Source organism: Peromyscus eremicus, chromosome X (assembly GCF_949786415.1).
Source record: "Peromyscus eremicus chromosome X, PerEre_H2_v1, whole genome shotgun sequence".
Classification (NCBI taxonomy): domain Eukaryota; kingdom Metazoa; phylum Chordata; class Mammalia; order Rodentia; family Cricetidae; genus Peromyscus; species Peromyscus eremicus.
Genome location: NC_081439.1, coordinates 118294672 through 118315345, shown reverse-complemented (window position 1 = coordinate 118315345; position 20674 = coordinate 118294672). Strand labels below are relative to the sequence as shown.

General features: G+C 38.2%; 1 protein-coding gene across 2 annotated transcripts in view; it reads right to left on the bottom strand.

The window, feature by feature from the left end:
* The window catches only part of F9 (coagulation factor IX), a 29460-nt gene extending 10082 nt beyond the window's left edge, over window positions 1-19378 (bottom strand). Inside the window, exons 1-6 of one of the 2 annotated variants that reach the window (XM_059251383.1) lie at window positions 19291-19378; window positions 14431-14594; window positions 13981-14005; window positions 8382-8495; window positions 3772-3900; window positions 674-906 (exon numbers count right to left, since the gene is read on the bottom strand). In XM_059251383.1, coding sequence (XP_059107366.1) covers window positions 674-906; window positions 3772-3900; window positions 8382-8495; window positions 13981-14005; window positions 14431-14594; window positions 19291-19378 — 753 coding nt within the window. The remainder of the gene's footprint in view (window positions 1-673; window positions 907-3771; window positions 3901-8381; window positions 8496-13980; window positions 14006-14430; window positions 14595-19290) is intronic. The other variant, XM_059251384.1, reaches the window with a different exon arrangement.
* Between the last annotated feature and the right edge of the window lie 1296 nt (window positions 19379-20674).

Here is a 20674-nt window from a genome sequence, read left to right as displayed (position 1 = left end):
AGAATGACCTGGAGGGCTGCTTTGAACCCAGCTTGCTGGGCCTCTCCCTCTAGTGGTTCGAATCCAATGGGAATGGGATGGAGTGTGAGATTGCATGCCTAACAAATTCTTGGTGATCTGTACATACTGCCAGACTTGGAGAAATGTGGCAGTAGATCAGGCCTCATATGTTTATTCTCAGAAACTAGTTTTTGCCTTAACCCTTTCCATGGGAGTCCTTTTCTTTATTCCCATCACTTTGTCTGGGCCTAGAGACTTTCTCACTCACTAGTTTGCCCAGGGACTAAAGGTGTTCTGTGAGCCCCAATGTGTATGTCTGTGTGTGTGTGTATGAGAAGAGAGAGAGAGAGAGAGAGAGAGAGAGAGAGAGAGAGAGAGAGAGAGAGAGAGCACTCATTTACAGACATCCCTATTGCTGACCAGTTGTTTGGAATCCTACTGTGCTATTTGTTTAGTACCAAATTCTTTTTTGACCTCATCTGGTAGCTGTCCCTGGACATGTCTTTGACCAGATGCTTACCTATGGGGTTTTTATTTTGCTGAGTGATGGAATCTACCTAAGTACATCTCACAATTCCCATAGGTCTTTCTAATGTCCTAGCACTGTTCCTTATCTGGCCTGTCTTTTGCCATCTGTACTCCAGCTTTTAAACACACTATCAATATAGAGTACCTGCCAAGGGATTTGACCTGGTTTGGCATTTTCTCCACCAACAATTCGAGTGAAGTCATTCAATGATTCACTATTTTCAGTGACGTTATCCAGAATGGTGCTGTCAGTGATGTCATCCAGAATGAATTCAGCTTCAGTAGAATTTTCATAGCCCATGTCAGAAAAAATAGTCTCTGCACGAGTGAGCTTCTGAGAACTGTATGAAACAGAAACTCTTCCACATGGAAATGGAACTACAGAAATAAAAAAAAGGAGAATATTCTGATATTTCACAGTAGCAAATGGAACTACATTACAAAAATTGACAATGAAGCTCATTCATTGCTGTCACTTTGGAAAAGTAGGCCCATCTACATTAAAAAATGAATATAATTTCAAACTAAAAGGCTGACTGTGTTATTTTCATGCAAAGTTTTAATGCTTCCATGGGGGAGATCATTTAGCTTTGGAATCCACCATCTTTATGGAAATAAAATAGGTGTTCTGAAATCAAATTTACTAAGACTTTAAAAAAATCTAATTATTTTCTATCTAGCTTCTCAATTAAAGTCTTACTTCCAAGACCCCTTCCCACGACTGGAAATCTGGAAGGGAAGGAAATCTGCTATGTAACTTTCCTTTTAGGATAAGATACAAGGGGCTTCCATTACATGTTATTAACAGGGTCTCTTTTGTAGACTATTAATGCACCAGAGATTCTAATGTGGAATTTTGAAGAGAGCTCATTGTGATTCAGTTGTATTTGCCAAAATTTACCAAATAGGTATAGGTTACTAATATGATAACCAAAGCCATATTTACTAAGATCTTACCATCTTTTTCCCCCGCTTGGTTTGACTTATTTCCCAACAAATCATCTACTGATATACTGGGGGCCACCAGTATGGAAATTTGTAGCCAAACAAAGTCACCTCACACTTCATTTTCATGGTTTCCTCTCCTTTTAGTTACGTTTCATATACCAGACATTTCTATAGCAACCAGCTATGGCTAAGTATCATGAAGGCAGTTTGTGGTTGAAAAATAGGAAATTAGTTTAAAATACGCATGAATAAATGTACAGGATCAACAATGGCTTGAGAAAAGGGACCATTATCTTTGAAAAGGCAGGACAGCTTATTTTAAGGTTGGCCTACTTCCTCTGTTAAAGCTAAGGCTACATTCAAATGGAACTCTTAATAGTTGGAGATGCTTTTCAATTTTCATTTTCCTCTCTTAGAGCATGGAAGAGCTTCTAAGGACTAAGCCTCTGTGCCAGCTGCCTTCATTGGAAGTTAGCTTTTTAATGTTAAGTGTGAACAGATGTGTATGCACGTACACACACACACACACACACACACACACACACACACACACCCCTAAGGCAAGCTGTGGTAAGGCAATGTATGTGAAGAAGCAGGCAGAAGGAAGGACCGGCAGAAGGTGAAGCATCAAAGGCTTTTCATTTTACTTGTAGCAGACACAATCTTGTATTCTGGGCCTCTCTTTAATTTCCTCTGCCTGGTACATTACTGAGATAGGTATCAAAACCACAGTTATAGAGGAATGGTTCATAATTGAATGTACCAATTTAATAAAAAAAATCTTGCTTTGGAAACACAAGAGAAATTGTATCTGGCTTGCTTCAAAATTGTACTTCTTTTTTATTTGTAAGTGTGGTATATGTGTATGGGCACATATGTGTGCTGGTGTGAGAGCCCAAGCCTGTATGCATGGAAGCCAGGGGTTGACAGCAAGCAACCTCATTTATTTCTCTGCTTTCTAAACTACTTTTGAGGCTGGATCTCTCCCTGAACCCGGAGCTCACCATTTCGGGCTGGTCCTATCTTCCACCTTCCCTTCAGTGCTGGGGTCATGGGTTCACACTGCCTGGCTTTTATGTGCTGGGAATTTGAACTCGGGTCCTCATGTTGGCACACCAGGCACTCTATTCTCCTTCTTTTAGTCTTGCAAAGCTTTTCTCTCTCCCCCCACCAATCAAAACTATGGCTTCAGAGGTGAGCAATGTATATGGAGATGTTCTAAACACAGCGATTATCTGTCAACATAGTGGCATGCTCACACATCTGTGAAACGTTGCCTTGCCCTTTACTGTGAAGATGGTGTGGCTCAGCCTAGGGGTGCATAAACAGTTGCTGGATCCAGTCCGACAGCTAGTATAGAAACCCAGTTTAGGACTCAAGTCAGGAAGTAACTTTAATAGACTGAACTAACTCGGCCTCCAACAGACTTATGCTTAACACTTGGCATCTTTTTACTGGAAACTTACAAGTCAGCCAAGTATTTATATGTCTTTTATGCTGTGGTAACATATTACTAGTTTGATATGCTGAACCTCAAATATTGCACATAGAGATCACACAAACCCATTTCTTTGTGCTATAGAAATCATAGAAAAAGCATGGACTCAGAAAAAAATTCAGGCTGTACATAATTACTGAATTTAAGCAATGGTGCCATTTGGAAACTTAATTTGTTCACTTCAAGCTACTAAGCTTTTGTTCAGTTTCAAAAGGGAGTAGATACAAGTAAGTATTGAAATAAGGAAATCTAGGGGCTGAAGAGATTTCTCAGTGGTTAAGAGCACTGACTGCTTGTGCAGAGGAACTGAACCTGGGTTATTTAACTGGTGTTATGGAGGGTTAGGGAAGCACCTACATGTTAGCTCACTCAGCCTCTGTAACTCCACTTCAGCGGATCTGATGCCCTCTGTTTACTTCCATGGGCATTGTATACACAATGTATAATACATACACGCACACAAGACACTCATACATATAAAATAACAAGAAATAAACCTTTAAAAATGTCTAAAATAAGGTAGTTCAAACGCTAAAGATCCAAATAGAGATTTTCATTAAAGAACTTATTTAGGGGGCTGGAGAGATGGCTCAGAGGTTAAGAGCACTGACTGCTCTTCCAGAGGTCCTGAGTTCAATTCCCAGCAACCACATGGTGGCTCACAGCCATCTGTAATGAGATCTGGTGCCCTCTTCTGGCCTGCAGTCATACATGCTGTATACATAATAAATAAATAAATAAATAAATAAATAAATAAATAAATAAATAAATAAAAAAGAACTTATTTAGATTCTGACCTGCTGGTTCACAGGACTTCTGGTCTTCTGCAAGTTGGTATCCCTCAGTGCAGGAACAAATTACCTTGTTATCAGCACCGTTTTTACAAAACTGCTTGCACTTGCCATTTTTAATGTTACATGTTGCATCTAAAAGAAAAGAAAAGAAAAGAAAAGAAAAAAAAACCCTAATGGCTTATCTGATAAACATTTCAAAAAAATATACAGAACTACTGGCTCATGTGTGGGTTAAACATAAGTTGAAACAACCTGGGAGCATTGAGTTAAGAGTAGAAAATGAGGTAAAATAACATTCTCAGTAATTCATGAAGATGGTGTTGGCCACATTTTGATTTTATGTATAACCAAATAATTGGATATTGTACTTTGGCTAAATCATGAGCTACAACTAGAAACCTATTGATTTAAGCATAATACAAATTCAGAAAAGTCAATAAAACTTTTGTGTCAAGTTTTGCAAAGTAAATGCACCTGTTCAAATGCTGCACAGGTTAGTAAATAGGACATTACAACCCCCACAAGTCCTGTAATGTTCCCTCCCCCAATAATTCTACCCTTCCTCCTTTACAGAAGTTATCACTACGTGGGCTTCAAACAGAGTAAATAGCTTTGGTAGTTCATGAACTTTATGTAAACAGCATAGATAGTGTTCTCTTTTAGCAATGTATTTAAGAGATTCATATATATGCTTTTGTATAGCAGTAGTTCATTTACATTGCTGTGTAGTAGTCCATTGTATTAATACAATTTTCATCCATCTATTCTATTATTTGTTAAAATACTGATGTGCATATGTGTGTGTAGATATCCACAGAAGCCAGAGTGTGTTTAGAATACTTGTACATCTTACTTTTATTACTAAACACTTTAATTTTCACTCCATCCCAAAACTTATTTTCTATTTATTCTGGTATAAATACAATTGGTATTTGCATATTGCCTCCATATCCAGCATCCTTTCTGTATGTTTATTTATTTTAACTGTGTAACATTCATATGATAAATAGTTCATAGTGTTTACTGATAGTCCAGTAAATCAGGAGAGGAAAAAAACTGTTATCAAGAGAAGGGAATAAAAGAACCAACCTGAGATTTCATTTTTGCTGCCAATAACCCACTAAGTACATGATGAAAAAAGATGGCATCTGCTCTTTTGCATTTATTTAGTTTTTAAGACCTTTCCCCTCATGAGTGTCGATAACATTTCTGGCTCTTTTCTTGTTCCTAGCTATCATATCGTTGCTACAAAGCAATACTGAAGTGTTCAGCCAAATCAAATACCGTGTGTAGAAAATGTTCCATCAATATTGAGATTGTGATAAGTTAACAGAGGCAGGTGGTGAGAACAAACTTGTAGTGTCCAGGGCATGTGTGACGGGAATGAGTAAACTTGGTGTGATTTCTCTATTCTGCTTCTGTGTCCTTGGTTAAGCAACCAGACCTTTCAATCATTTTCTTATTTGCCATTGCCCTTTCTGGGCCAGCATGTTGCTGCTACTCTTGATCCCTGGCTTGGTTGGTTCATGTGGTGGGATGTATTGCTGTAGAGTCAGCAGCCTTTTCCCTGCAGCCAAAGGCTTGGGATTCTAGAAATAGAATTATAGCACAAGAAATTTCAGGGGAAAGGTCAATAGAGCAGGACCTGAGAAACAGAACAGAACTCATTAATCAGTTGTTGAGCACTTAGATGTCAAGCACTAGGTTGGGTATGGGTTTTCCTTGGTTCTGACAGCACCAGCTTGCTCATCACAGCCTTAACAAAATTTTGTTCTGTTTAACAGGTTTGCCAGAAAAACATGATGTTATTCAGCTAAATGAAATATTTTTTCCCATTCCAAAAATACACAATAAATGAGATAGTTGTGTCTGGGGTGTCCTGCAAAAATTAAAACAAAAACAAAAACAAACAAAACCCCAAACCATAAAACAACCTCAGAGAATATTCTTTTGTAATTTTTTCTTCCCACTCTGTTTTTCTGTTGGGAAATGTTTCTTGCATTCTTTAGGAGGAAAAGATGACTAGATTCTTGCAGACCTTGATCTACCTGGTGATAGATACTTGGATTTCTTCTGTAGCAGAGGAAATCCGGAGATCTTTATTCTAGCCAAAGGCAGACAGTAGCCAATTAATTCTTGTTGTTTTCTAACTAGAAAGCATGCCCCAATGTTTGCTTCTCATTCCCCTGACTAGGAGCTCTGATGAACAGGGGAAAAGAAAGCAAAAGATCACAATAGTGGAAATCTTTGTTTTTCCTACACAAGGTGAGGCATGGGCCCACACACACCTATACATTGTGCCGCCTAGTGACTTTTCAGATTCTTGCTCAGTTCAGCTTGAGGCAAGAAGCTTAAATGGGAGTTTGTACATGCTTTGTTGTTGCTCTCCTCTAGTGTCTGAGATAAAGAGCATTCTGACAGAATTCCATTTTGTTTCTGAACCAGCTGAGCTGAAAAGATTTTTTTAAAAAACCCTTTATCAAATTGGTTGGATCTGATCAATATACCCCAGAGGCTAAGTGTGGTGGTGGCTGCAATACAGCTACAGAGCCCTGACCAAACATAAATGTGGGAACCAAGGGGCATTGAGATGTTGCCATTTGTAGATTTAGCACTTTTTCCCTATGGACTGTAACCTCCCACATATTGTTAGAGCATTTCTGAGCTTATGTTCACATTCCTCGAGGCTGTTCTCTTCCTCCTCTTAAACTGTCTGTCTTTTAAAACAAGATAGAGAACCGGAGAGCTGGCTCATTGGTGAAGAGCATTTGCTGCTTTTTCAAACAAACCAAGTTCATTCCCAAAACCCATGTGGAGGCTTACAGCCACTTTTAACTCCAGTTCCAGAGGATCCCATGCCACCTCCTGGCGTCTTTGGGCATTGCATGCACATGGTACCCAGATATACATGCAGAAAAAAAAAAAAAAAACCTTAAACATAAAATAAAAATAAATAAATCAAACTAGAGAGACATGATTTTAAAATTTAAAATTATTTCACTACTATATTTTTATATGTATGGGTAAGTTTTATCTGCAAGTAAGTTTGTGTACCATATGCATATCTGGTGCCTGCAGATGCCAAAAAAGAGCTTTGTATCTCCTGGAACTGTAGTTACAGAGAGTTGTGAGCCACCATGTAGGCTCTGGGAACTGAACCCAGTTCCTCTGGAAGAGCAGCCAATGCTCTTAACTGTTGAACCATCTTTCCATCCCAACCTTTACATTTGCAATGATCATCTACTACTCTGTGGCCTTCAATTATAACAGACTGAGTTATCCATTCCCTACACTCCAATAGTTTCATCATTTGATCCAATAATGAGTAACTACTCAAAGTATTCCTGTATATATCTGGAATATGAGGACTAAATTTCACTAAGTAAGTCTGAATTTGGAATGATGATCTTTCAGAACCAATGGCACTTTAGAGATGTTGAGCCAATTAACACACCCACAGGAGTAGAACTCAAACAGTGGTTTATTGCTACACCAGGGACCCTAAACAAATGGAAGTCCAGCCTGAGTATATTAGTTCACCCACTTGCATTCATTCTTTCTTTTGAAATTCCTTTGTCCTTTCAACTTTTCTTTTTATTTTGAGATCTTTCAGATTTCAAAGGAAGATGATCAATGAACTTCCCCTTGGTACTGAACAATATGACAGGGACTTTCATCCCCTTTCTCAATAGGGCAAGTGCAGCTGCTGCCTTTCATTTCATTTATGCCTTGTTCATCTGTCAGAGAGGTGGCTATACTGCCTTAATAGTGTCCTGATACTTTTCTACTCTTTATCCTTAGCCATGTAGCCTGTGGTGTTAAATTCTTTCCTTTGGATTGAACCTCTATTCTCCTAGAATTTCAGAGTGCAAAATCTTTTCTTGGTACCATATGCTTCTCTCAGTCACAATGTCAGCAATACTGCTTCCAGAGGCAGTAATCAAGTAGGAGAAGGACTTCGGGTTTTACTGTGCAAATCACAAAAATCCCAAAAAAAAGAAATATTCTAGGCTATGAGAAGAAAAAAACCCCAAAATCTTACATTTGCAAGTTACTTTTTTCCTTTGTTACTCTTTGATATAATCAATACTGTTGATTGAGGAACAATCTCTGATCTTTATAACAAATTTAACTTATAAAATGCTTTGTTCATCTGGAAGAGTTCCTATTACATGGGAGCCTGTTTTGGCCAGGTCTGTAGATTATCCACTGCCCCTGCCTAGATTGACAGCAACTCAGTCACAAGTTCAAACCATTTTATGGGTGCAGTTTTCTCAGAGTTTTGTGTACAGTTCAGCTGAAGTTCACTTCCTCGCTCAACCATTTATACCTCTTATGTTTGTGCTGCAGTCCTTTAATGTTCATAAAATGGGAATAATAATGGTACTGAGCACATATGACTGTATTAAGGATTAATAAGTAAAGGGAATGGGATATTACCACTCAATATTAGCTTGAATTCATACCTTGGAAACTGACTACAGAGAAAGCGAATGTTTATAAGCTTTGAAGTGTGTTTTAAGATAAATGTATGGTATATAAATATTTCAATTTCCTGTTTCATCTGGTTTAAAAAGGAAACTTTGAACCATGAATAATAAAAAGTTACTTACCTAATTCACAGTTTCTTCCTTCAAATCCAACTTGGCACCAACATTCATAGGAATTAATATCATCCTTGCATTTTCCACCATTTAAACAAGGATTTGACTCACACTGATCTCCATCTTTAAGACAGGTTAAGAAATTGAATTATCAGATAAACTGAGTAGACATATGTGGCTAGGATTCTGATTTTTAGGGTCAAGGAAGAACTACTGAGCTGTGAGCTAACTGCAGGTTGGCAAGTGATGCACCTGTTTTTCCGAGTTTCTAGAAGCCACTGCAGCAAAGGCCAATGCCATCCTGGAAACTGCGCAGAGGGAGGAATGCAATCCGAGGGAACAGGGAAGATGTGTGTGTATGGAAATCACTATATCAGCAGACAACAACAGGGATTGTCCATGTTTCTTCATGGAATGGGAACAGGTTAACCATAAATCAAATCAAATTGAACCACTTCAACAAATACTATCCATGTTTCATACAAGGCCATTTTATTGTAAGTATTGTAGAGCAAGCCATGTTAGACAATAAAGGTGTTTCCACTCAAGGAACTGGCAGCCCAGACACAGGGCAAATGTATCCACTTACCAATCATATGAAGCAAGGGTCTGTGACAACAGGGAAGGTGCCAGAAGCTTAAAGATGGTTTTCTGCCTACCACTTAGCTTCCAAGTGAGCAACAATGTTCAGTGCACCATCAGCAACTTAAAAGTACTATTGGATGTGCTTTATGAATAGATTTGCTGTTTTCACTCTATGTTTTCTGAAGTTTCTACATTTACAGTCTTTGAAGACACTGATAGTAAAACAAACAAACAAACAAAAACAGGAAGAAGGAATAGGCAAGAGGGGAAGGGTTAGGAACAGAAGGGAACCTTTAAGTCTGCTTTCTTAGTGTTTGGCCTCCATTCATACTACTAAGAAAGCTTCAGGGGGATAGGCTGAATTCAACCAGAAGGAGAGAGCTATGTATTTTGAGCTGTAGAAAACTTGCTAACTAGGTCTGTAGGACTCCACATAAGAGAAAGAAAACCACGAGATAAAATGGTATCAAAGATCAAAGAGAGAAAAAAGGGAGGAATCAAAGAGAAATTTCTAGTTACTAGTCATACTTTATATATAGCCAAACTCCTTGACATATACTGTGTAGAGTCCCATGTTCTTTCCCTACTGTCTAATAGAAGCACGTGTCTAGGTTCCCTTGACTAAGGGACTAGAATCCTTTTTCAGAAATAAACTCTCTGGAAAATTGGATTGCTGTAAAAATTAGACCTTGCCCTCTCTGCCCCTTGATCCAATGTGCTTTTGCACAGATACTGCAATTTGTTCCAATTCTATGAAAACAAAATACATTATCTCTGGTTTATTATTATTGATGTTCAGAACTGGTCTAAAAACGAGCTACATTTGCACTTTATATTATAGACCAATGAATCTGAATTATTTAGGGTGTTTCAGTGAAAGGGTCTGGGCTTGCAGCCAGCTGCACAGGAAACTCATTTGCTGAGACATATCTTCAAAATGAGTGTCATTTTATTTTGCATTTAGTCCTCCTTTGGGTTCCTATCTCTGTGTACTATAGGCCAGGAGAAAGCCATAGTTAGTAGGGGTCAAAGACAGCAGGAGACAAGACAAGACAAGTGAGATTCTCCTTTAATACTGCTGCCTTCTGGATCTGGAAAGGTTGCTCAGTGATCAAGAGCACTTGCTGCTCCTGCAGAGGATCTGGGTTCAGTTCCCACCACACACATGGTTGTTTATGTCAGTTCATAACTCCAGTTCCAGGGGATCTGATGTCCCCATTCTTGCCGCCATGGTTACCAGTCACACATGTGCTGCACAGACACACATACAAACAGAATACATACATACATACATACATATATATATAAAATGAAAAGAAATAAGTCCTTAAAAGCAACAACAACAACAACAACAACAGACTATTAAGTTCCTATTGGATGAAAAATAACATTCAGATTTCAAGGTCATAGTGAAAGAAGGGGGTTGGTAAGAGAACTTGGTTTCTCTTCCAGGTCTTGTGATTCGCTTATCCCCTCTACACCTGTTTCCTTTTTTGTGAGACAGAATTCATAATGCTTCACACATGGGAATGTATGAAGGTTAAATGTGATAGGCATTCTATAGACTGCTTCTGTGAACTGTACTCTACAAGGTGCCTGACAAATGCTGGTTTAGTCAGGCTCCTTGTATGATGAAATCATACTAGAGAATGACACAGCATTAAGGAGCCTGGGCCCAGGCTATTTCTGAGTAGTACAGGCTAATTTTACAGTAGGTAGGAACCTTAACTCACGTGAAAACAAGCATGGGCTTTGTTCCTTTTCTGTTTTGTTTGTGTTGTTTATGTTTTGGTAGTGAAAACAGCAGTGACAGAAGTATGCCCTTAATGTTTCATGGGTATTTGTAATCAAGGAATAGCAAAGATTGAACTTAGCTCACCTAGAAAGCCATTGCCCAACTTCAAAGTATGCTGCTGGGGCTGGGGCTTGGGCAGGGCCTGGGGCTGGTGTGTGTGATGGATGCACAGTGTGAAGGGATCATGAGAGTTCAAGTGTAGCTAGAGTGAGTGTTGATATGAGTGTTGTTTCTTTGGTGTGTGTGTGTGTGTGTGTGTGTGTGTGTGTAGAAGTCAATCCTGGGTGTTTTTCTTCACTCACTCATGACATTGTTTCTGAGACAGTCTCTCACTGAACTTGGAGAATATTGATTAGGCTAAGCTGGCTAGCCAGAAAGCCCTAGAGATCTTTGTCTCCACCTCCTCAGTGCAGGGATTATAGGCAAGCACCACCCAAACCTAGCTTTTATTTTGTATCACTTATTCTATTTTTATTATTTTTGTATTTTACCACTTTTACTACATTTTAATTAGAATATAGTCCCAACATTTCCCTTTCCTCTGTATCCTCTAGCCCTTCCCCAAACCCATCCCTTCAACTCTCTCCATGCTTCCCACTCTAAAATTGATAATCTCTTTCTCTTTCATTATTATTGTTAAATACACACACACACACACACACACACACACACACACACACACATATATATATCCATGCAAAAATACTTAATTACAACCCACTAGGCCCCCTTTTGTTCTTTGTGTGTATATGGTTTCAGGGTTATTGAAGTCATGGCTCTTAGAATAGAATCTACTAATGCCACTTTGCTAGACCAGAAGAATCCCTAACTACATTTCTTAATCTTATTCTTATACCCACAGGTAAGTGTAGCCACCACATCTCATCAAAGAAGTTTCTATGTATAGCAAATGGAGACTATTACAGAAAACACCACTGGACACAATGCAGAGATCAACATCATGGGGAGCCCAGTCCCAGTGGATACATTTGTATGATAGTTCTTGGGTGTATGGCTCAGTGAGCATCACAGAAGATGGGACAGAAAGATGTAAGAGCCAGAATACTCCAAAGTCTGCTGTGAAATAGTCTTTCATAGAAATGGCTGCATAAACAAGATCTTAACAATGGCAATATCAATGGACATGTTAGCGTGGAAGGGGAAAAAGTCTCACCCCTAGGCAAAGATGTATAGGTGACTGCTGAGAGAAGAGAATTACCTCTCCAAGGATTATCCTTATAATGGCTATCTGATACAAAGTGGTCAGTCCTGAAACTATATACCAAATACACACAAACAACAAAAATGGTGGGTGATAAGGATTAAACTCAGGTTTTCATCTGTGCTGGCTGAACTTTTTTTTTTTTTTTGTTTGCTAATGATATAAGCTAGTATCATCTTGGAAGAAAGAACCTCAATTCAGAAAATACCTCCATCAAATTGTTTGTAGGCTGGTCTGTGGAGCATTTTAATGATTAATGATTGATGTGGGAGGGCCCAGCTCCCAGTGGGTAATGCCACCACTGGGTTGTGTAAGAAACATAGTTGAGCAAGCCACTAAGCAGAATTCCTCCATGGTTCCTTTTATTGTTCTATCTTTAGTTCCTTCCCTGACTTCCCTCAATGTGATAAGTGAAAGTCAAATAAACCATTTCCTCCTCAAGTGGCTTTTTGGTTATGTGTTTATCAAAGCAATAGAAAGCACTTTACTAACAGAGGTATATCTTCCCCCACCCCCTGGTTTGCATTAGAAAAAAACAAGCCACAATCTTCAAAGTTTTAACTCCAGTATAAGTAGAGTTTGGATGAAGTTTTAGGGGCAACTTGGGAAGAAATGGGCATGGCAGCATTCATCTTTGAAACTAAGGGAAGACAAAGGTTTCCTCTTTGCTTTCAGGACTTCAAATGGAATGTAGAGAAACCAGAGTGAGTTCTGAGGGTATGAGACTGTCTAGTTCCTCCAGAAAAGGAACTGTAGAAAATCCAACCGGACCTCAAGTTAATGGAGCTCAGCGACTAGGTGTCCCAGTTCATTTGTTTCTGTTCGTGTGGATAGTCTGAAGGAGGTGAATCTGGGAAACTTCCCTCAAAATCCTAATTCTGGATTTAAATGGTTTCAAATTTGTAATTGCAGGCAAAATTTAAAAATGTACAAAGAGACAACGTAAATAATAAAATTGATTGTTGTTAAAGTATTACATTTTTTTTCCTTTGGGTCATTTCACTGCGGGCCTCCATTGCATACTGCTGTAGGGGACAGGAACCCATCAACAAGTGAAGTAACTAATTTCCGCCAAAACAAAGCTCATGTTCTATTAGGTGGGAAAATGAACAATAAATTGTTGTGAAAAATGCTGCAGGTTGAGTATCCTCAATATGAAATTATTGTAGTAATTCCAAATTACTCCACAATCTAAAACTTTTTGGATACCAACATGATGCCACGAATGGAAAATTCCATGCTGTGAAATAGTTTCATAAACAAAATTATTAAAATTATTGTATGACATGATCTTCAAGGAACATGTTTAAAGAATATATTGATATTCTCATAAATATATATTATAAACAAATCCTGCATTTAGACTTGAGTCCCATGCCAAAGATATTTCATTACATATACGCAAATAATTTAATGCTTGCAAAAAAGCAAATCCATAATCTAAAACACATTTGTTTGCAAGTATATTAGATAAGGGATACACAACCTGTAGTTAAAAAAAATAGACCAGGACACAAGTATCTAAAATGGCAGAGCTGCCAGGGAGCAGGTTGAAGTATTAATACCTGATAAAGGGAGGACTCATTGAGTTGGTGGAATCTGGGCAAAGTCCCTGAGCAAGGTAAGGACGTGAGCCTACCAGAAAGTGGGGAGAGTCAGCAAACAGGGATAGCCAGATAACTCCTCTAACGTGGGGACACTGCTAGGTTGTGCAGGGATCCCCTTTGTAGAATGAGGAGAGTAGTAGTAGAGGTGATCAGAAGGGCAACAGGAGGGGGGGGGTAAGTCAAGACATGGAGGATTTAACATAGTAAACATTGTCAGTCAGCATCTTTAACTCCACTAATGACAGCAAACTTTCATTCAGCTCTGAGATGCACTTGTTTTTGCTTTCTTTCTGCATTGAAGATTGTTACTGAGACTTTACAATCTCTACTTATATAAAGAAAAAATCACAATTCTCAAATGTTTCATATAGCAGCTAGGAAATAAAACTAATTGCTTACCAACATACTGTTTCCAAAATTCGGTCTGTAAGAAAAAAAAAGACAACTTCATGATAGTGTTTAAAGTATTTTGACGTGGATTCATTTTCTTTTGTAACATTTGTGATGTAATATTTACTGATACTTTAAGATTTCAAATACAAGTTTATTTCTTAAAAAAATTGATTTTAAAATAGTTTTCATTTTGTTTTATGTGTATGGGTGTTCTGCCTGCATGCACACATGCACCATGTACATGCAGTACTCACAGAGGCCAGAAGAGGGTGTTGGATCTCCTGGAACTATAGTTAGAGATGTTTGTGAGCTTCCATGTGGATGCTTGGAATTCAACCTGTGTCCTCTGGAATAGAACACTGGGCCATTTCTCTAGTCCCCCATTCCTTTTTTAAATTAAGGTTTCCATCTTTTGCTCTGGGACACATTGCTCTGGTATGATGTGGGTATACTCACAGTTTTTTCAGTGTTTTCAAAAACTTCTCGTGCTTCTTCAAAACTACACCTTTCTTCTATACATTCTCTCTCAAGGTTTCCTCTAACAAACTCTTCCAGTTTCCCTGAATTATATCTTTTTGGACGAGTAAGAATTTTGGTGGCATTTTCATGATCAAGAAAAACTGAAATTTAAAAGAACCTTTCTTTAGTTTTAGAGAAAAAAAGAAAACACTCTGAAAATGAAATATGTCTTTTAAGAAAAGGTTTGTTTTTGATACAAGTAATTCTATAGCTAATTTCTCTTTGGGGCATGGAGCCAAAATCTGTGATATTCTCACAGTACTGTATAAATATTGAGATTTAGGAATTAAAATTCAATTTTACTTTTAGTAGAGCTCCAATAATAAAAGGTCACATTTTTAGCTGTATTTGTATTTAAAAAACTTTGGATGAAAAAGGAAGTTCTCAAATAAGCAGTTAAGTTTACACTTTGTCATCACTTGAAAATAGCTCAGTGTAGGATCCTTGCAAGGTGATCCATCATTACCTTGGCTGGGCTGTTTCGAGGACGTAGTCTCCCAGTGACTTTTCAACAAATATCCCGTGAAGCACAGAACAGAAGCCTGTTTTGATTTTGTTTTGTTTTGATATATATATGTGTGTGTGTATATATATATATATGTATATATATATATATATATATATATATATATATATATATAAATAAAACATGAAGTTGGAGGTTGGGTGGGTAAATAGATTGGAGGAGTTGAGTGAGTGAGGAGGGGAAAGAATATGATAAAAATGTTTTGTATGAAAATATATTAAACAACAACATCAACAAAATCCCAACTGTAGGCCAGCTACAAATGTGTTCTCAGTGCCTCTCATGTGATATCAAGGAGCAATCATGCCATAGTCGATTTTATCTTCGGGCCCATGATGACTTTAGTTGGTATATGAATTCCAGTGATGTAAACATTTCACTGACATTCATGATGTGGTTTCTTTTAGGTATGACTGCCTACTCTTTAGGACACTTCTGCTTTTTTGAGGATTGAAGGCTTTGAATTTTCTGCCTTCTTCCCTTTCCTTCTCTTTGCCTCTTCCTCTTTGTATCTATTTCTGTTTCTCTGTCTGTCTCCCTCTACATGTGTACATGTGTATGCATATGTATGTGTATATGTTCACATATGTATATATATATATATATGTATATAATGTACATAATCAATAGCAGGAACGTGAGAAACTGCTTGGAGTTACTCCTTTTCTAAATATTGGGGCTGGAGAGATTGCTCAGTAGTTAAAAATACTTACTGATCTCACAGAGGATCTGGGTTTAATTCCCACCACATAAATATCACATTACATAAGTAGCCACATCATAAGGTGGCTCACCACTGCCTGTAACTCCAGTGCCAGGGGATCTGATGTCCTCTGGCCTCCATAGATAGGCACCAGCATGCATGTGGTGCACATAAACTCAATCTCATATGCATACATACAAATACAAATAATAAATAAATAAATCTTAGAGAGAGCATCGATGTAGCTGATAATATTCCAAACTGAACTTTCTAGGGCATTTAGTACTACTTTCTCATTAACCCAAAAGGGGAGAAGAAATGGAACTTAATTTTATCACCTTATTTTGTGGTAGCTATATCCTTTACGGAACATTCTAGTCCACTGACATCCTGGCTCTCTGAATCCCTTTGGGAATATTTCCTCAATCCCTGAATTTACTTTAAATATCTTCCTATGATTCTTCCAACTTTCCCAATTCATTCCACTCCTTGTTAGTGCTTTGCTTGCCAGGCAGTCTCGAGGCGAGGCAGGTGTATGTACCACCAAGTTGCCTATGGGTACCTTTGTGTATTTATATCTCAGTTCCCACAGCAATTCATTTGCTTGGTTCAAGTGACTCCTATAGAACATCTATGATGGTACTGATTTAGAGTGTGGAGGAATGAAAAGGCAAGCTTTGTAATCAGATTGGACAGGATTTGAATCATGTATCTGACTCTTTTTGACTGTGTGAACATAGCAAGTCATACAATATCTGGATCTTAACATTCCCAAATGTAAAATGGGTGTAGCAGCGGTGTAAGGATGTGTACCTCATCATCATGTTGACAGGATCTCTGAGATAAATTACAAGCCAGCGTATTCCTGGTTACTCACTTTTCCCCCAATCTTCTCATGCTATCTGCTTTTCTTTGCCTCTGAGCTTTCTCCCTTCTCCAGCTCTTCTATGTGCTTTGTAGTGCCTTTACTTCCTTCCTGCCCTCTGTGCAAGGAAATTACCATTGTCATTATTGGTAGTAATCTTGGAAAGCATCATTTTGACTTCATGTATTTCCTGATTGCTCCTTGTCCCACAGTAGAGGATCAGCCTGGATTTAGAGTCAGAAGTCTGCCTACAGAGCCTGTGCTATGTTGGTATCATCACACTATACTCAACCCTTCATACACTCTATATATGTCTCCTAAACCTTTCATATACATGTGGCTATTGAATCACTTCAGCTCTATTTCATTATTATCACTTCAATTGTCCATCTTCTCTCTATGGCTACTGTCTAGGTTCTGAACATTTGTTTCCTTTGGATGATTGCAAGAGACATAAGGTTGGACTGGCTAGCCTGGAGCCTCATTAGTTACTTAGAGTGTTACCAGACTGAGCACTAGAACATAGTGAAGGGTGTGATTTTTATACTTACACTTGTTACACCTCCACATTGCTCTCTACTGTTCAATCTCCTTAGCTTAGGACCCTTTAAAAATTATTAGATGATCTGGCTCACCCCATTTTTTTTGCCTCATTTCTAACAGCCAATATTCAAACTAGACAGAGCATCTGGAATACTTACATTATTGTGGATGTGGCTCTTTCTGTGTGAGGGTTACTATCTACATAAAATGCTCATATTAGTGATTATTTTTATTGCTCTCTATATACATATGATTATATATGATATTATACACACATGTGTGTAGGGTGTGTGGATGGGTGGATGTCTGTGTTCTTGCTAGTTTTCATATCAACTTGACACAACTTAGAGTCGCTTTGGAAGAGGGAATCTCTTCTGAAAATATGCCACCATCAAATTGGCCTGTGAGCAAGCCTGTGGTGCACTTTATTGATTGATGATTGATGTGGGAAGGTCAATCTCACTGTGGGCTGTGCCATCCCTGCGCTGGCAGTCCTGGGTTGTGTAAGAAAGCAGGCTGAGCAAGACTTGAGGAGCAAGATAGCCACAGTACCAGGCACCACAACAGTAATGCACTAACATCGGAATGCATAAAAGACAGTTTTGATCTGTATACTTTGTAAAACCAAATTTGTTTCACAGACCGATTTTGATTTCCAATTCTAAATTGGCACACTACAGCACTAGTCATGAACATGCAGTGTCTCCTTTTTGAAGCCCACGACAATTTAACAGAAGACAGTGCTACATGAATACTGTCCACCCCAGGGACAATTCCTTGGCTCCCTGACCACAATGACTCTAAAATCTTGTTGCTTTTCTCCTCACTATTGTTTGAGGATCATATATTTAACATCTCTTTAGGATTATTTCCAGTCATTATTGCCCCAGATCTGAGATCTTGATTCTTTTATTATTTTTCCATCATCCAAGGTCTTCTGATGGACATCAGTCCTCTGACACCTACCATCCCCTTACCACTAATTTATAAGAAAGTGTTTGGATCATTTGTCCTCACATAGGTCAATCTGGTGCAGTATGTTGAATGACCTGACTTTATGATCCACATAATGAGTTTTCCAACATGTATTTTTCATCTCTTAGTCTGCCCACTTTGCAAGAGCAGTTTAACCTTTCCGTTTTCATGTCATTGCTTCAGGCTTTCAGTCTGATTCCACAGTTGACATCATGTCTGGAGTGGGAACCAGAAGACCAGCCTGTTTTCTGGGGATGCTCAGGGTTGGCACCCCTGATCCTGGCACTGTCAGCTGCTAGAGATGATTTTAGGAGGTTGACAAGTAAGTGTGATAAATGCATCTTGAGGGAGCAGGCTGTTTGTCTAAATGCAGTAAGTTTTTCTCTGTGTGCCTTTCCCTGGGGAGTAAAGTCAGTGTTGTTGCAAAAAGGAAACCAAACAGAAACCCAATATGTTATACTTTGCATGGACTAAGTTTCTACTCTATCTAGCCATTTTTATACTTGTATTGTCCCTAGAGAGGTCTCTGAGTAAGTACTAGGGTTCTCCAAACAACAGTTCTGAAACATGTGGACTCACAGATGAGCTGATTTAGTCCCGTCTGTGTAGAAGCTTTCATGACAGATCACTTAATAAAGAAAGGTTAATCTTCCAATTTTAACTGAGAAATTAAATTGTAAATATATAATTTTATACATTATAACTATGCCTTACCATCTAGTTCTAAAACACTGAAACACATGCAGATTCAATAAATACTTTTTATGTAAATAAGACCACTGTCGTTTAGATGTTTCCCCTTTTGATTTCAAGGTGGTGAGTCTAAAATCACAAACTAACATGTTTTCCTGGTTATTCTATAATTTCTTTGTTAAGACATTTTCCCACTTTCATTTTTTTAAACCAAGGACACAGAAATTTTAAGAGGAATTACATTGTTAAGTCATAAGAATAACTATCTATAAAATAAAAATGCATCACAAGCACTGTAGCTCCAGGTCTTTTTTAAAATGAAGAAGGTGAAGTTACCCGAGAGCCAGTATTTGCCAGCTGACATGCTGCCTGCTGGAATCTAAACTACAGCGTCAAATCATGGAATCTTGGTTTAGTTGAAAATGGTGGTTCTAATTTTTTTTGTATCTAAAAGAGAAGCATATTCAATGTAGCTTTGAAAAGGAAACAAACCTGCACATTCAGCACTGAGTAGATATCCCAAAAGGAAGACAGTGATGAGGCCCGGTGATTCTGCCATGATGGTGTTCAGGTGCTGCATGACCTTTGTTAGTGGATTGTGCAAGTGTCAGAGCTGATCAATCGTTCCAAAGTACGAGCTGAATCGGATTTACTTCTGGGAAATTCCTGTCCATATCCCTCAGTGGGTCTTTGGGCTATTTCCAGTGGCTTCTTGGGTCAAGTGAAGAGAATGAGCAGGGCTCATCATTAAAGTGCACCTTGGGTTTGACGGGCTTCTGTCACTGGGGCCGAGCTACAGTTGTGCTGGCAGCAAAGTTTATCAGTTGGAACTCATTTTATCTTTGTCAGAGGGCAATACTATAGAGTTTAAAGATAAAAAGGCAATTTCATTATTTGACCCTTTATGTTAAAATATCTTAAAAGATGTTTATATACTACATTTACAAATTATGAATCTGGAAGATTTGTTATGTACTTCATTGTAATCAAGAATTCACAATCTTTCTTGTGCCATATGCCAATATACTGACACATATAGACCCTGTCTCTGAACATATGCGTATGTACATGTGTATGTATCTATATCCATGGCTATGTAGAAACATATGTGTATAACTATACAATATCAGTGCAATCCCTATAAAAATTCTGACACAAATCTTCACAAATCTTGATAGGACAATTTTCAGTTTCGTATGGAAACACACACACACACACACACACACACACACACACACACACAAACCCAAGTTAGTTAAAACAATCCTAAATAATTTAATAACTGCTGAAGTCATCACCATCTCTAACTTCATATTGTACTACAGAGCTGCAGTAATAAAAACAGTATCGTATTGCTATAAGAACAGACTTATTAACCAATGAAATCAAAGACCCAGACATAAATCCACATACCTATGGATGCCTTTTTAAAAAAAAAATAAAGAAGCCCAAAATACACACAGGTAAAAAGACAACCTCTTGGACTTAAGTTTTGTACACGGTGATAGATATAGATCTATTTTCAGCCTTCTACACGTTGACATCCAGTTATGCCAGCACCATTTGTTGAAGATGCTTTCTTTTTTCCATTGTACACTTTTGGCTTCTTTGTCAAAAATTATATGTTCATAGGTGTGAGGATTAATGTCAGGGTCTTCAATTTGATTCCGTTGGTCCACATGTCGATTTTTATGCCAGTATCAAGCTGTTTTTTATTACTGTAGCTCTATAGTAGAGCTTGAAGTCAGGGATCATGATGCCTCCAGAGGTTGTTTTATCATACAGGATTCTTTTGGCTATCCTGGGTTTTTTGTTTTTCCATATGAAGTTGAGTATTATTCTTTCCAGGTCTGTGAAGAATTGTGTTGGTATTTTA